At 51.6% G+C, this 17360-nt stretch overlaps 1 protein-coding gene across 3 annotated transcripts in view; it reads right to left on the bottom strand.

Moving 5' to 3' along the window:
* Positions 1-17360, bottom strand: part of SLC5A10 (solute carrier family 5 member 10) — a 69653-nt gene that overhangs the window by 5359 nt on the left and 46934 nt on the right. The window contains exon 11 of one of the 3 annotated variants that reach the window (XM_054571061.1): positions 6714-6833. The exons of 1 other annotated variant lie outside the window; for it this stretch is intronic. In XM_054571061.1, the coding sequence (XP_054427036.1) occupies positions 6714-6833 (120 nt within the window). The remainder of the gene's footprint in view (positions 1-6713; positions 6834-17360) is intronic. One more of the 3 variants, XM_054571063.1, reaches the window with a different exon arrangement.

Raw genomic sequence — 17360 nt, 5'->3', positions numbered from 1 at the left:
AAAACGTTGGCCTGAGATGAGATGTTAAGATGGTTTTTGAGGGTACATAACCCTTCATCTTCTCAGATCACCAGCATCTGAATAAAGCATGCATAAAGATTCAATCCTTGTCTCTACTTATTGGTTCTGGTAGTGACAGCCAGCATGAATGCTGACTTCTGGTTTCTTATTTTGGCGACCCAGATGGGACACCTTCAGGACTCTCTAGGAAGTCTGGGTACTTTGTGGAGAGTCCCATTGGCCGCCTGGATGTGGGGGCCCTGAGGTGTGGATTTGGATACTCCCTAGCATCTTCCAGGTGACTTCACTTGGAGACTCTTCTTCTCCAATTCTTGGCGCTCCCGAGCAACCTCACTTTCAACTGAATCATTGTGCTTTCTCATTCAGGATTGCAGCCCTGGGTTAATTAAGGTGCCTTCTGGTTTGTGTGATGACTTAGGTATTACAGAGCTCTGTCTGGTAGAATTGCAGTCCTGGGTTACAACTTAGAATAGTTATCAGGAATTAGAGTGCCTTCTGGTTTGTGTGATATTACAGACCTCTGCCTGGTAGAACTAGGCGAGGGGACTCCATTCCAGGAAACAGCTCCTTAGGGTGAATTCCTTCTTATTTGTGTGATATTACAGAGCTCTGTCTGGTAAAATGGAGTAGAGCCTCCATTCTGGGAAACAGCCCTTAGGGGCAAATTCTGGCTGATTGGTTGACCTATGCTTATGAACCTAAGAAAATGGCTTTTTACTGTAATAACTGTTTGGCTTATGTATGATCTGGACTCAGGAGAATGCTGGCCACTGAACGGGTCTTTGAACTACTGTACTAAATTGCAATTAGAGTTGTTTTGTCAAAGATGAGGGAAAAGGGGAAATGGTCCAGAGAAAAGGGAATTTGCCTGTGGTACATAGCAGAAGCTCAGGAGAGAGGGACCCATGAGGTCAGGGTGTTTGGCTGCTGTGAGCATGGTCTGGGTTCCCACTGCTCCTCCAGCCCTGGGGGATAGTCCTCCTTACTTGGCGGACAGAGCCAAAGGTGAGCTTGAACTGGTCTCTCCATTCCAAACACATCAGGGAAACAAAAACTAGGGTGGGCAATCACATTGCAAAAGAAAAGGCAACTGGAAAAAACAGTGCCCCAAGTGAGGGAAAAGGAGGTCTGAGCCGGAGAACTCAAAAAACTAACAGTGGACAGAAAAATGGTAGACCTTTTTGACTGATACCAGAACAACACATTCTGTGGTCAATAGACCTCTAGCTGAACTGTAACTAAAATTTCGGGAAGTCCTGAAAGCCAGTTTTCCTTGAAGCCATTAGAATGTGCTCTAGGAGATGTGGATTTCCTCTTCTGGGAAGGGATTTGTTATCAACTCTGTGCTCAAATCACTTTCTTGAATAACAACAGCTCCGCCTAAGGTCCCTCCAGAGCATGCCCAGCAGTTCCTTAGGTAACCGCAGGAAGGAGGAGGAAAGCAGCGCTGGCTAGAAGAAATTGAGACTCAGGTAAACCCCGCTGCGTGGGCTGCTGGAAGGCTGGGGCTAAGCGAGCCTCCCCCATGAAAGCCGACCTCAGACCAGGGACAGGGACTCCCGATAGGAGGCCGTACCCGGGCGAAAGGAGACCCTGGAGGGGATGTGCCCGATAATTCAGAAGTTTCAGGCATATGGGCTCATTCGGCCCTGCCACCCCCTGTACAATACATGACTGAAGGGCCATAAATGACACTGTACAGAACAGTACACCCGGGCACAGCCTCTGGTATTCAGTTCTGGACTTAAAAGATGGTTGGTTTGTTTTTTTGCATTCTGGTTGACCAAGACTCTCAACGGTTGTTTGTATTTGAATGGCAGGACCCGGTATCTCGGGTCAAGGCTCAGTACTGCTGGACAGTCTTACAAAGGTTCAAGAATTCCCCCATGATTTTCAGAGACCCTGACCCAGGACTTAAAAGATCTAAAACTAGAAGGAGGAACTCTGTTACAATAGGTACATGCATCATTTAACTAATAGGACAGCTACCTGGAACCATGCGGCATCCTGTGGCTGTAAAGGATCGGCACGGAAGGCCCAGATTTGCCAACCAGCAGCAAGGTTTCTTGGGCTCCTGCTTGAACCTGGCAAAAGGAGTCTTACTGGACTTGTCAAAGAAACTAGATCACACTGTCCGGGGGTAGCCAGCCTGCTGGAGAGCAGTGGCAGCCACCCGTGAGCTTTTACAGGACGCCTACAAGTCTCCCTTGGGACAGCCTCTCACCGTGTATGCACCCCACCCTGTGCTGAGCCTGCTGGAGCAGAGAGGGAAGTCGTGGCTCAAGGCTGGAAGAAGGGGCAGGCACCAAGCCACTCCCCACTGCCCGTTAAACCCTTCCCCCCTTCTCCCGGAGCCCGCCTCAGCCGTGCCAATGCATGACCGCGCTGAAATAACTGACGATGTTTACTCTAGCAGAATTGATTTAAAAGAGAGCGAACGTGTATCTGGAAGGAAAGAGGACTATTAACTTCCAATATAAAGGAAATTAAGCATGCAATGGAAATTTTAAATTATTAGAGGCTGGTCAGGTACCTTTACAGGGGGCAGTTACGACCCCGGGCGTCAGAAAGAGGACACCTAAGTGGCTAGAGGAAACCACCTGCTGGTTGAACAGCGAAAGAGGCTGCCAGAGGGGCGTCCATATGCCTTTGGTACCCATCCAAGACTTGCCATAATTCGACCCTGAATATTCGACTGCAGACAGAGAAAGCTAAGAGCTGGGGTCTGAACCACCTATATTAAACCATGGCTCGCAGGTCCTGGAGCTTCCAAAGGCCCGTGTGCCAGAACAATCCGAAGACAGATCCCCATCAGAAAGAAGAAGGGAAACAATACCAAGGGCAGTGCCTGTTTGAAGACTGGCAGACAGACTTTGCCCAGACACCGAGGGTCCAAGGATGGAAATATTTGTTCATCTTTGTTCATGCATTTTCAGGATGAGGAGAGGCTTATCCGACTAGAACTGAGAAATCCTCGAAGTAGTGAAAGACTTACTGCGGGAAATAAGTCCTCCCTTTGGCCTACCCGGCAGCGTCCAGAGAGATACTGGAGTTGCTTTTGTTTCAGAAATTACATGGAAGGTTTAGAAAATGTTTAGGAATCAAGGGGAGACTCCACAATGGCATGGAGACTTCAGGCTTCTGGGGAGGTAGAGACGATGAATCACACCTTGAAGAAAAATGTAGCCAAATTGTGTCAAGAAACTCATCTCCACTGGGATCAAGTTTAACCTGTTGCCCTGCTCAGGATAAGGGTGGCTCCTCGAAATGGGATTCAATTGAGTCCTTGCACAATTGTGTACAGGCGGCCATTTCAGGCTATGATTGGGGTGGGAGATACGTGTGTAGGTCAAGAAGTGAAGTTGAAGAACTATGTACAACAGTTAAGTCAGACTTCAGCTGTGATTAATGGCCTTAGCTGTGTTAGGGACCTCTCCCCCACAGGTTCGCTACACTCCTTTGAGCCTGGAGATAAGATGCTGCTCAAGACCTGGAACACAGGACCCCTAGAGAGCCAACTGGAAGACAAGTGGACTGGAACCTGTGGGGAACAAACTTTCTTTTCATGTCGTGTAGGCATTTGTGCTCCCCTGGAAAGATAATTGGGGACCTATGGTAACTCTAAAGGACAAAGAACTGTTTTCTTTAAAAATTCTAGTGTCGCCACAGCTGGAAAAGGTGCAACTTTGGTCAGCTGTGCTAAAACCATTGTAGTGAAATGGCGACACCACCCAATGTATCTTATGCCTTTAGTCACATCAAATTGCCAGCAGAATGGTCTATATGTGGAAGGACTGTTTATTCAACAGTGAAATTATTTTTAAATAATCTCACCTGCTTTTACATTGTTTTAGTTTGTATTTCTTTAATTAAAGTAGACTTATAGAAATAAGATAATTAAAAACTAACAGGGAGGCATGATAGGGGAACTCAAGAGTTAAAGATTTTAGCTTCAGTCATAGTTGAGAGGCTTAAGTGATTAAAGCTATAACTCAATAGTTAGAGATTTTAGCCTTAGTTGAGAGGCTTAAGTAACTGATGCCTGTGGGAAGCTGTTGTTCCGGAAACCAGAATGCATGACCTAAGTGATTCCAGGAGGTGACAAGCCATTCAACCTTATGTCCCAGGGGGTCTGCCTGCCATGGCGCTGGTACCTGAGCCATTGTGTTCCAGGGAGGGAACGCCCATGATGCTGATCAACAGATAAAGAAGTACTAGGAAAATCATAGGGGGACTGGAACTCTTATCCAATTAGCCTTTGTTCCAAACCCCTAACCTATCCCTTCTTCTCCTTTATAAAAAGTTGGCTTGAGATGAGACGTTAAGACGGTTTTTTAGGTTACATAACTTGCCTTCTTCACAGATCGCCAGCATCTGAATAAAGCGCCCGTAAAGATTCAATCCTTGTCTCTACTCATTGGTTCTAGTAGTGACAGGCAGCGGGAATGCCGACTTTTCTGGTTTCACTCCCATTGTTGTTGGTGCTATTATCAGCCTCTCATTTCTACAGAGCCTTGCAGTTGACAAAGCACTTTCACACCCATGACTTCATTTGATGGAAGGATTATTAACCCGTTTGACAGATGAAAAAGTAAAAGTTCAGAGAGGGGAAGACAGGCGCCCAGGCCGGATGCAGGACTCCGGGGTTGATGGGGGAGTGAGGAAGGCTTGGAGTGGGACCCTGGGCTTAAAGGTTGCACCCTGGGCAGGATGCAGTGGCCCAGCCTTTGGGGTCTTATGTGTGGGAGGCCCGGCAGGCCCAGGGGTTCCCCTTTCTTGTTGGCTCTGTGGGAGAGGCGATGTGGTTCCCCACAGGGGACAGAAGAATCCACCTGCTGATTGGCTAAAAATGAGTGAGGGGTCTGCCCGGAGGTGGGTGAGGCACTGCTGTGCAAAGGCTTCCAGGAGTCCAGGCTGGAGAGGGGCCGAGGGTGGGGAGACTCAGTGCTGTGTGGCTTCAGGCCGGTCACCTCCCTTCGCTGGGTCTTGATGCAACTCTCTCTCCGAGGTTTCTTACGCTTTTTCTTCATGTGCCTAAGCAGCCCCTGTTCCACAGATGCCCCATCTGCCTGCCTCCACCCCCTGCCCTAGGATAAACCCGGCAGGGCCCCTCTGGAGGGCTCGGCCTTACAGGTGCCACATGCTGCCGGCTGGGCTGCCGGCTGGGCTGCCGGCTGGGCTGCCGGGCGCAGGCTCTGCACCCAACCGGCTGTGTGACCTCCGGGCTGGCTGGGGTGGCTCCCAAAGCAAAGTGAGTTCAAGAAAGTGTTTTCCCCGAAGCATTTCTCTGCCCTCCTTTTCTTGCTCTGGCAGGTGGATTAACTCAGGGCTTATTCTCCACCCATCTTTCGGGCCAGGAGCTCCAGGCATGGCGGGGGCGGGGCCGGTTGTGGCCCAGTAACAGCTGGGTGTCAGCGCTGGCGGGCTTAGGAAGCCCCCCAGAGCAGAAGGGGAAGGCAAAGTCGAGGGGTGGAAAACCACACTGCAGCTGAGCCTTGCGCCAGGGTGGCCGTTTTCCTAAGCTGTTATGTTTCACAGCAGCAACGCTGAGGGGCGGGTAGGTGTCATTGTCTCCAGTTTAGCTCAGAGCAGGCGCGTGACATGCCCCACAGCTCTCAGCAGCAAGCGGCGGAGCCAGGGTGCGATCCCGGGACTGTGTGTGAACATCCCCTGGGAGGGAGGGCAGAGCAGGGGCTGGGGGTCTTCCATGGGGGGTCGGGGGGTAGGCGCTGAAGGGCCTGAGAATCCAGAAATGAGCTGGGCTGTGGAAGCTGCCTCCTCTCAGCTGAGGTGGGGCCTCCCACATCCTTGCCGTTGCTTTGTTGCGCCCCTGCTGCGACTGGACCCTCATCAGCCCATGTCAGGCTGGGCGACCACTGCTGCCGCGAGGAACATGCAAAAGGCCACAACCTGCCCCCCAGCTTTTTCCCACTCAAGGTCTCCCAGGGGCTTGGGCTCCTGGTCCCAGCGGAGTAAGCCGTGGGGCTCGGGCCAGACAGGTTGGGGTTTGTGTCTCGGGGGCTCTGTAGCCTTGGACAAGCACTCCCCACCTCATGCCTCGGCGTCCCCTATCTGTAAGGTGCCGCTGACAACTCTGCCTTAAAGGAGCGAAGCAGTTTGAATGCCCTGGCTGGGTGGCTCAGTTGCTTGTAGCATCGTCCCCTACACCAAAAGGCTGCAGTTCCTGGTTGGGGTATGCACGGGAGGCAAGGTATCAATGTTTCTCTCTCTCTCCCCCTTCCTCTCTCTCTAAAAACCAATGGAAACATGTCCTCAGGTGAGGATAAAATAAATAAATAAAGGAGAGAAGCAGTTTGTAAAAGGCCTTGGCACCCAGGGGGCCTGAAGGAAGAGAAATTGGCTAAGAGGGCAAGCTCTGGAGGCAGATCATCCAGGTTCAAATCCCAGCTTTGCAGCTCACGTGCCACATGACCTTGGCCAACTTACTTAACTTCTCTGGGTCTCAGTTTCCTCGTCCCTAAAAAGGGGACGATAATAACACAGAAGGTTCCTGAAAGGAAGAGGCAGGGTACTCTCTGGTGAAGCCCCTGAAATAGCACCTGGTCTGTGGCAAGTGCCACGTGCTTCCTGTTATTACTTTCCTACTTGGGTGTCATACAGCATCACACTGGACCCAGGATGGCCCCACAGCCCCCGACGTTGGTCCCCACCCAGACCCTCCAGAGCCTCACCAATGGGCATCAGTTCCATGACCAGCTTGGGATAGGCGATGTTGGAGCAGCCGATCTCGGCCCCGCAGGCCCGCAGGCACTCGGACGGCACGACGCAGCCCACGTCATCTGTGCGGGAGAGATGCCCAGAGTTCCGCCGCGGCCCACGCTGCCTTTCGCACAGGCGTGGACTCCGGGGGTGGGTGGGACCGGGCCACGGGCAGGAGCCTCGCCTGGACCCACTTTGTCGCTGCCTCTGACCAGCTGCCGCTTGGCCCTGAGCCTCAGTTTCCTAGTCAGGGCCACAAAGAGGCGGCTGGCCTCTGAGAACTCTCCTGGCCGCTGAGGCCCTGACGAGTCTCCCTTCTGCCCTCTGCCCCGCCCCCAAAGCGGCAAGTGGAGGAGAGGGGCAAACCGCGCCCCCCCACCGGGGATCAGAGCTTTAGGGCAGCAGCACTTCCTGACCCTCACCCTGAGCTGTCCCAGGAGCTTCCAGAGGACCCCTGCGACCCCTGCCCAGAGTGGCCTGCTCAGCCTCTCAGCACTTCACCAGGCCCTCCGCGCCGCCCCGCTTCCTGGCCACCCCGCACCAGGTGCCCGCTGGCCTCCCTCGCTTCCTCCGCCCACTCCCCCTCGGCCCAGGCCTCCCAGCCCCGCAGCAGAAGCAGCTCTGCCAGGCCTTCCCAGGGGACCGGCCGCCAAGGCCACCGAAGCCATCCCTCTCCGCTCGCCTGCCCATCTCCTCGCCCCATCTCTTCTCCTCCCCTGGGTGACTTGGGCACATTGGTTTCTTGTCTCTTCCCCACGGCCGGGAGTCTAGGAAGGTCGCCGACTTGGACCTGCTGCGGCTGTGTGGCCCCCCGCCCCGCCGCAGCTGCTGGACAGCCATCTGACGTGAATGGAGGAGTTAATGAATGTCCTGGGCCTCCGTCCACACAGGCCTGAGCCCTAGATCCCGGCCTCCCTGGGAAGCCGCCCGGAGCAGAGCCCTGCCTGCGGCCGCAGCCTCAGCACTGCCCGGGGTCGCGGCTGGGGCCTGCTTTTCCACCGCCATGGCAGTTGGGGGCCATCTCTGCCCAGCTCGCAAGCACAGTGTAGGGGACAAGCAGCACCGCCCCATTTCCCTTCTTCCTCCAGGAAACACTTTGTAAGCCCCGGCAGCTCCTGTCCCCTGGGATTTTAGCAGAGGCCCATGTCACGCAGTGCAAAGGAGGAGCTGGCGGTGACAGTAAAGCTCAGAGCCAGAAGCTGCCCCAGTGGCGACCAGAAGAGGTGGCACACAGCCGCTGGGCCAGAGGCCCCTTTGTGGGAGGGAGGGTGGGGGGTAAAGTCTCCACGTGGTGGCATTGAGGTTTCCGTGCCGGGGTTCCTGGGCAGACAGGGCACTCCTGGGCTGAGCACTGCCCCCTCCAATTGCTCCTCTGAAAGGGCCCTTAGATGCCCAACCCGCAGGGGCAGGGTGTGTGTCTCAGGCCCCTTCCTCTAGGTCAGAAGGGCTGGAGCAGCGTCGCCCCCACCCCAGGACCCCACCCCCCAGCCGGCCTGGCGGGAACCCATCTCCCAGGACACCAGCTCCCTGCCATCCCCCGGCACCTCCCCCTCAGCCTGTCCAATCAGATCGCCTGCTCCGCCCTTCCCCCTCCCCACTCCCAGTGATAGTCCCCTATTCTCCCCCTCCCTCTCCCTCCCTCCGGCAGCGCCACAGCTTCCCTGCCCTGCCCTGCCCGCTTCACTCCCTGCGCCTGGCCCTGGCCTTCTCCCCTCTGTAACCCCTGGGCACCACCTCCTCGCTGCCTCGCTCCCATCCTCTCTGTTCAAAAGCGCAGCGTTGCTCATACTGCTTACTTCTCAGGAACCCCTCCCTACCCCCATCCCTGGAGCCCACAGCTTCCTGGGGAAAATTTTTTTTCTAAGCATTCAAGGCCCTTGCCGACGGGTTCCAGGTCCTCCCACCTGGCACCCGTGCCCGGCCACCCTGCCCTGTTGGTGCTTCCTCGTACGTGCCCAGCACTTGGGCCCCTCCAAGCTCTGGCAGCCACCTCCTCCCCTGGGCGCTCCATCCCTACCCTTGCTCACCTCCCGCTTCCGGCCCCTTGCACAGGGCTTGTCCCCAGGCTTCCCTGACCCTTCTGCGCGTCCCTCCCCACGGCTGGGCAGGGGCGCTTCCTCCTAAGAGCTCCTAGGCCAAGTTTTGAGTCACAGTTGTTCACTTGCGCACTTCACCTCCCCTGCCAGACTGGGAGCTCCCCAAGGGTAGACAATGGGTTTGAATCATTCCCCACTCTCAGGGATCGCCTTGTTCAGGGCCCAGCCCAGAGACGTTCTGCGAACATGTGCGAATGAATGAGTGAATAAGCAAGTGAGGAAGGAGGAAAGGCACAGGAGGAAAGAAAGAGGGGGAGAAAGAATCCCAAAAGGGTCCATGGAGAAGTTCAGGCGCTGTTAGATCCAGCTCCCCTCCCTTCCTGCCTTCACCCCCACCTGCCGGGCAGGTGTGGGAGCTCAGTGACAGCCAGGGCACGACTTGCCTGGACGCACAGCCAGACCCAGGACTGGGCCCAGGGCCCTGCGGCAGGGCTCTGGGGCCTCCAGGGTCCACCTTTCGGAGGGCCACTGCTGGGCCCCTCCTGACGAGGTCCGGGCTCCAGCTGGCCTGCTCTGATGCCTCGCAGGATCCAGCCCTCCTGGGAGGGACAGATGAGGAGTCACAGCCACATAATAGCTCCGAAAGCCTGAGTCAGGAGGTTCCGGCTGCGTTTATTCAGCCTGTTCCAGGCTCCACCTCTGAGCACGGCTGGCTCACGTTGCCTGCCTGAGCGTTCGCGCTGAACTCCAAGAAGGAACAGCGTCTCCTTATGACAGCAGCCGTGACATCACCACTTAAACAAAGTCCCCCGAATGTGCCAACTCCGTAGGGAACGGTCCCCCAACAGCGAGGGCCAGGGCGCTGGGAGGGGGGCTTCTGTGGGTCTAGGAGCTCCCCCCGGGGCCCCACGTTGCCCTCACACCCGCATCCAGCTGAGGGCCCACTCCGGAAGCCTGGGAGTTGCTCCCCTCCTTTCCTCCAAGCCCTCCCTCCCCGGCGCCAATGCCAAGTCCAGCCACTGGGCTGCGATCAGGGGAACTGCACCACCTCATTGCCGAGCCCCGTCTAACCCACCCTCCTTGCAGAGGAAGCTCCTAAAACCGCCCATCTGCCCACGCTCCTCCTCGCTCACACCCCGCTGTGGCTCTCCGTCTCCTGCCGTTGGGACCACCCCGCTCTAACTGCCCGTGCACAGCCCTCTGCCCACTTGGCTACGTCACCCCACCAAGTTCGCCCCCACTGCTGGGCCTCTGGGTGTGCTGCTCCCTCTCCCCGGAACGCCCCTCCCTCCTTCCTAAACCCGGGGGTTCATGCTCATTCCTGTCACCTCTGTGGGGGGCTGGGCCCCCGAAGCTTCAGGGCAACATCCTCCATGGCTCCAATAACTCTATGACCTGTGTTCGTCCCACCTCCCTATTACGACCATGGGCCCAGGGCATCCTGGGGCCCAGCGGTGCCCAGCACAAGCCAATGCACAGCAGGCTCTGCTGGGGTTTGCGGACGGATCAAATGACACTTTCCCAGGCTGGCTGCTGGAAATACTGCCATGAGGGCTGATCAAGATGCTCCCCAATCCCCATCCAGGACTGACCGTTCCTGGGAGCCAGTCCAGAGGTCAGTGTCGCAGTCGGGGGCAGAAGAAGAGCTCGCAGACCCGGGTTTGAGTCCAGCTCTCCAATCCCTTACTCTTTGACCCTGGGTAAGATTATTTTGGGGACATGCATAGGCCAAAAATTCAAACTGCAACCTAAAGTCCGCCACTTACACAAAAGTTAAATCAAAATAGATCACAGATTTGGAGGGCTTCTGGTCAGGATGGCAGCATCACAGCTCACCTCTTTGCACAACCACATCAAAAATTACAACTAAAATATACAACAACCATGACTCAGAACCATTAGAAATTGAGTTGAAAGAAGTCTGACAACTATGGAATTAAAGAAACCACATCCATCCAGACTCGTAGAAGGGGTAGAGATGAGGAACAGGCTAGTCACACATGCATGTGCAGTGGATAAAAATTCAGAAGGGATATCTCAGGAGTGAGGATTCTCAGCCCTAGAGCAGGCCCCCAGCCCAGGGTTCCAGTGCCAGGAAAATTTGTTCCCATAATTTATGGCTGCAAAAACCAGTGGGGACTGAAATGGTGGAAGAAACTTCTGGAGTCCCAAGCAGTTCCTTTTAAAGAACCTGCACACGGACTTACTCAGACTCACTCCCTCTGAGCTCCAGCACTGGGGTAGCAGCTTGAGAGGCACCAGTGGCTCACAGGAAGCAACTGAGACAGCTGGGGGACAGCTTTCTCCCACACACAAGGGCAGACAGAAACCACTGTCCCTTTTCTGAACCTTCCCCTGACAGAGCCACAGAGCCAGCAGGCGGGGGCCATATCTGAGACTCCATCGACATGACTAACAGTGTTTGCCTCACCCTGGAGATCCCCTGAGGCTCTGTCCCACCCAATTTAAAGCTGTTAACAGTGGCTTTTCCAAATGAATGGCTGGTCTGGGCTCATACTTTACAACTTCCTAAATCCTTCCAAACAAGCAACAGCCGGCCTAGGTTCACAGTTTGGCTTTGCCTGGGAATCACCAAGCCCAGCGCAAGTAGCAGCCATCTCAGTTGCTTTATAGCTCAGGGAGGATGGCCCCAGGCAAAACACAGGTGGGGGCTGACCTTGGCCTGCGCCACCCGGGAAACCGCAGGTCCTGCTCACCAGTGGACAGCTACAGACCGTGTGGGAGCACCAGCACCCTGCCCCTGCACCTGCACAGCTGATCCTCCACGGAGGGCAGAGAGTGATGGTCAGGGCACAGCCGGCCCCTGCAGCTGACTGGCCTGGGTAAATCCCTCCCATTGACCCTCCGACCATAACTAGGGCTCAACTGCAAGAAGACGGTGTACTCAGCCCACATGATGGGCACACCTAGAGTAACCAGCTTGGGTGATAGGGGAGGCGGTGCCACTGGACCCTACAGGACACCTACGTTAGGCCACAATCAAGACATGAAGTCAATGCTGCTCTACCTAATACATAGAAATAAACACAGGGAGGCTGCCAAAATGAGGAGACAAAAACGAAACAAGGCCCGAATGAAAAAACAGATCAAAACTCTAAAACAAGAATAAAACAGAATGGAGATAAGCAATTTCTCAGGTGCAGAGTTCAAAACACCGGTTATGAGGATGCTCAAGGAACTTAGTGAGGACATCAACAGCATGAAAAAGATCCAATCAGACCCTGGACGGTGTGGCTCAGGGGACTGAGCGCTGGCCTGTGAACCAAAAGGTTGTGGGTTCGATTCCCAGTCAGGGCACATGCCTGGGTTGTGGGCCAGGTACCCAGGTGCAAGAGGATTGAAGTTTCTCCCACACATAAATGTTTCTCTCCTCTTTCTCCTTCCCTTCCTTTCTCTAAAAATTAAAAAAAAATCCAGTCAGAAACAGAAGATACACTAATTGAAATAAAGAACAATTAACAGGGAAAAAACAGTAGAGTGAATAAAGCTGAGAACCAAATCAATGATTTAGAACATAAGGAAGCCAAAAGCAACCAATCAGAACAACGAGAAGAAAGGAAGAATCCAAAACAAAACAAAACAAAACAAAAAAAAAACAAGGATAGTGTAAACAGCCTTTGGACAACTTCAATTGTTCCAACATTCACATCATAGGGGTGCCAGAAGGAGAAGAGCAAGAAATTGGAAATCTATGTGAAAAAAAAAAATGAATGAAAGAACACTCCCTTTATTTGGTGAAGGAAATAGACATGCAAGTCCAAGAAGCACAGAGAGTCCCAAACAAGATGGATGCAAAGAGGCCCACTCCAAGACACAACATAATTAAAATGTCAAAGGTTAAAGATAAAGAGGGAATCTTAAAAGCAGCAAGAGAAAAGCAATTGGTTACCAAAGGGGAGTTCTCATAAAACTGTCAGCTGATTTCTCAAAAGAAAGTTTGCATGCTAGGAGAGATTGGCAAGAAATATTCAAAGTCATGAAAAGCAGGGATCTACAGCCAAGGTTGCTCTACCTAGCAAAGATACTATTTAGAATTGAAGGGCAAATAGTTTCCTAGGCAAGAAAAAACTAAAGGAGTTCATCATCACCAAACCATTATTACATGAAATATTAAAGGGACTTATTTAAGAAAAAGAAGATCAAAACTATGAACAATAAAATGGCAATACACATCTATCTATCAACAATTGAGTCTAAAAAACAAACTAAGCAAACAACAAGAACAGACACAGAATCATGGATACAGAGAGCATTTTGGGTCGTCAGACAGGAGGAGCATGTAGGGGGATGGGGGAAGAGGTGAGGGGGTTGAGAAGTACAAACAGGTATTACAGAACAGCCGTGGGGAAGTAAAGCACAGTGTAGGTTATGCAGTAGCCAAAGAACTTACACACATGACCCACGGACACGAACAATGGCGTGGGCAGTGCCTGAGGGAGTGGGGGGTGCTGGTGGAGGGGGCAAAGGGGGAAAACTTGGAACAACCATAATAGCATCAACAATAAAATATAATTTAAAATAAGATCACAGATTTAAATGTAAAACTATCAAACATTTAGGTAAAAAATAGTAGAAAATCTTTGAGACCTCAGGCAAGGCAAAGAGTTTCTAAACATTTCTTTAAATTTTTTTTTTTTTTTTTTGAGAGAGGGGAAAGGAGGGAGAAAGAAAGGAGAGAAACATCGACGTGAGAGGACGTGAGAGGGAAACATCCATCGGTTGTCTTTCCTATGTGCCCCAACAAATCAGAACTCATCAAAATGAAAAGCTTTTGCTCTGTGTAATAGGCCTGTGAAAAGGATGAAAAGAAAAGCTACAGAAATTACTTTCATAAAGTTGCAGGACACAAAATCAATATACAAAAATCAGTGGTGTATCTATACATTAACAATAAACTATCAGAAAGAAAAATCAAGAAAACAATCCCATTTACAATTGTAACAAAAAGAATAAAACACCTAAAAATAAATGTGACCAGGGAAGTAATACATCTGCGTACTGAAAACTTATAAGATGTTGATGAAAGAATTTGAAGAAGACACAAATAAATAGAAAGATATTCTGTGCTCAGGGATTAGAAGGATTCATATTGTTAAAATGTCAATAATACCCAAAGCGATCTATAGGTTTAATGCAAGTCCTATCAAAATTCTAAAGTATTTGTTGGAGCCATAAAATATCCCAAATAGCTAATCTGTTCTTAAGAAAGATAAACAAAGCGGAGGCCTCACATTTCCTGATTTCAAACTGCATTACAAAACTATAGCGATCAAAAGAATGCAGTATGGGCACAAAAGATAGATTTATACATAGATAAGTGGGGTAGACTAGAGAGCCCCGAAATAAAGTCATGCATATATAGTGTATTGTTTTACAACAAAGGAGCCAGGAATATACACTGGGGAAAGGGCAGCCTCTTCAACAAGCGGTGTTGGGAGAAAAGGGCGTCCACATGCAAAAGGATGAAGCTGGACGCCTCTCTCACACAACACACCAGCAGCAACTCAAAAGTGGATTGAAGGTTTGGGCCTAAGACCTGAGAACTCCTAGAAGAAAACATGGAGCTAAGCTCCTTGACGTCAGTTTTGGCAATGATTTTTTGGGTTTTACACCAAAAGCAAAGGCAAAACAAAAACAAAAACAAGTAACCGGGAATACGTCAAAGTAAAAAGCTTCTGCAAAGGGAACCATCAAGAAACCATCAAGAAAATGAAATGGTAACCTACAGATTGGGAAAAAAATATTTGCAAGACACACATCTGAGAAAGGGATAATATCCAAAAATATATAAAGAACTCATAAAACTCAACAGTATATATATACATATATATGTATATATAAAATTTTAAAATGGACAAAGGAACTGCGTAGACATTTTCCCAACGGAAACATACAAATGGCCAAAGAGTACATGAAAAAGGCTCAATATCACTAATCATCAGGATGCAAATCAAAACCACAATGAGCTACCACCTTGCACCTCTTAGCATGGCCATCATCAAAAAGACAAGAGATGACATGCATGGGCGGAGATGTGGACAACAAGGAGCACTTGCGCCTTCCTGGTGAGAATGTAAGTTGGTGCAACCACTACAAAAAACAGGGAGGTTCCCCCCCAAAATAAGTGGAATGCACCTCATGATCCGGCAAGCCCACCTCTAGGTTACACACCTTTAGGAAGTGCAGTCACTACCTCTAAGAGATACCTGCACTCCCGGGTTCATTATTCACAACAGCCAAGGTACGGAGACAACCTAACTGTCCATCAACAGATGAATGGATAGAGAAAATCATATATACACACATATACAAATGCACATACATCTGTATATACAACAGAATATTACTCATTCATGAGAAAGACAGATATTCTGCCATTTGCAACAACATGGATGGATCTAGAAGGTATTATGCTAAGTGAAATAAGTCGGAGCAAGACGATCACTGGATGATATTACTTATACTCGGGACTTAAAAGTGTCAAACTCATAGAAACAAAGACTAGAGTGGCAGTTACCAGGGACTAGGGAGTCAGGGTAACAGGAGAGATGTCGGCCAGAGGGTACACACTTCCAGTTATAAGGTGAGTAAGTTCTAGGGAGCTAGAGTACACTGTAGTGACTATAGCTAATATTATATAGTTGACCCTTGAACAAACATGGGTTTGAAATTATAGATGGGCTTTTTTCAGTAAGTACTTTAAACGTATTTCCCTTATGATTTCCTTAATAACATTTTCTTTTCTCTAGCTGACTTTACTGCAAGAACACAGTACACAATGCATATAACACAGAGACTGTGTGTTAATTGGCTGTGTATGTCGTCAGTGAGACTTCTGGTCGCAGTAGGCTGTTAGTAGTTAAGTTTGGGGGGAATCAAAAATTACGTGTAGATTTTCAACTGCATGGGGGGGAGTTCAGTGCTCCTAACCCCCACATCGTTCAACAGTCACCTGTATTATATACTTGAAGAAGAGAAAAAGAAAGCTACAGACCAGGAGAAAATATCCACAGACCACATACCCAACGACAGCCTCGCATGGAGACTATACAAGTGTTCGCAAGACTCAACAGTAAACACCAAAAAATCCAATTTAGAAAATGGACAAAACACATGAGCAGGCAATGCACTGAAGAGCACATACGGATGGCAAATAAGATAGAAATAAAAATATGTTTCATGTCATTAGTCATTAACAAAATGCAAATTAACACCACAATAAGAGACACCTATTGGGACGGCTAAACTAAAACAACAGTGGCAACGCCACATGCTGGCAAGGATGTGGAGAAACTGAATCACTCATGCATTGTTGGTGGGAACATAAAACATGTGCAATACATATGTGAATTCATAACAGTCCCAAACTGGAAACCCAAATGTCCTTCAACAGATGAAATAGTTAAGTAAACCGTGGTCCATGCACACCATGGAGTACGGCAGCCACAGAAAGGAGCAAGCTACCAATCAAACCGCACGAGGACCTGGAAGAGTCCCAGAGAGGAAAAGCAGGCCAGCGGTTGCCAGGGGCGAGGGGTGGGGGTGTGGTGTGGCTGAAGAGAGGGAGAGCTTGGTGCTGAGGGCACAGCTCTGCATCTTGGTTGTGGTGGCGGTCACACAAATCTGCGCGTGATGAGGTTGCCTACGCCTCCGCGCACACGCATCTGAGCACGTGTGAACTGGTGCGATCCGAACCAGCCGTGGATGACAGCGACAGCAGCTTTCTTGCTGCGATGTTACTATGCTATGGTTACGCAAGACGATACCACTGGAGGAAACTGGGTGAAGGCTGTATGCAAGCTGCTATGTTTTTTGTTTTGTTTTGTTTTGTTTTGTTTTGCTTTGTTTGTGACAGCTTCCTGTGAATCTCTGATTCTGGGCAGGTAACTGCAGAATTGGGAGGCCTGGAGGCCTTTCACCCCTGAGGGCCAGAGCGCCCCCCTGAGCAAGAAGCCCTTATGCTGTGTAAGAACAGAGGACAGGCAGGGGCCCCGAGGGAGCCCGTTCTGGGGCCGTGGACCGAGCTTCAGAGCGCCCAGCGCGGTGCTGCCCACAGCGACCCCCGCTGAGGGGATGCCACACACGCCCTGGCGGGGGGGGGGCGGCTCGGGGCACCTGTGGGACTGTGCTCAGGGAGGCCGAGGGCCTGGTGTCTGGGGCCACCTGTTCAGACACATTGTGATGCCTCCCGGGGCCAGGGTGCAGTGCTGGGGCTCCCAGGGGTCCCGGGGCCGGGAGCGTGCAGTCCTGGCAGCGAGGGCCCTGAGGGAGCCGGGGTTCCATCCTCAGCAGCACGGAGCACAGAGCGGCGGCGTCCAGGGCAAGGGGCAGGGGGTGCGGACGGAGGGAAGGGCTGGGCCAGGTGCCTGGCTGACTGGCTGTGGCACGCAGTGGGGTCTGGCTGTGTGGCCAGGTTTAATGGGCTTTGTTGTCCCTCCCCTGGCAGCCTGCTTTCAGATGTGGTCCCCACACCTCCCATAACCGGGTCCCAAGCCCCAGGGACGCTGGGCAGCGAGTGGGGCCTGGTCCAGCCCACAGCACCCTCACTGGCTCTCCCCTCCT

The sequence above is a fragment of the Pteronotus mesoamericanus genome, unplaced genomic scaffold (assembly GCF_021234165.1).
Source record: "Pteronotus mesoamericanus isolate MK-2021 breed Mesoamerican mustached bat unplaced genomic scaffold, CSHL_Meso_final contig_22, whole genome shotgun sequence".
Classification (NCBI taxonomy): Eukaryota; Metazoa; Chordata; class Mammalia; order Chiroptera; family Mormoopidae; genus Pteronotus; species Pteronotus mesoamericanus.
The sequence above is the reverse complement of the archived record's forward strand: the minus strand, read 5'-3'. Positions and strand labels throughout refer to the sequence as shown.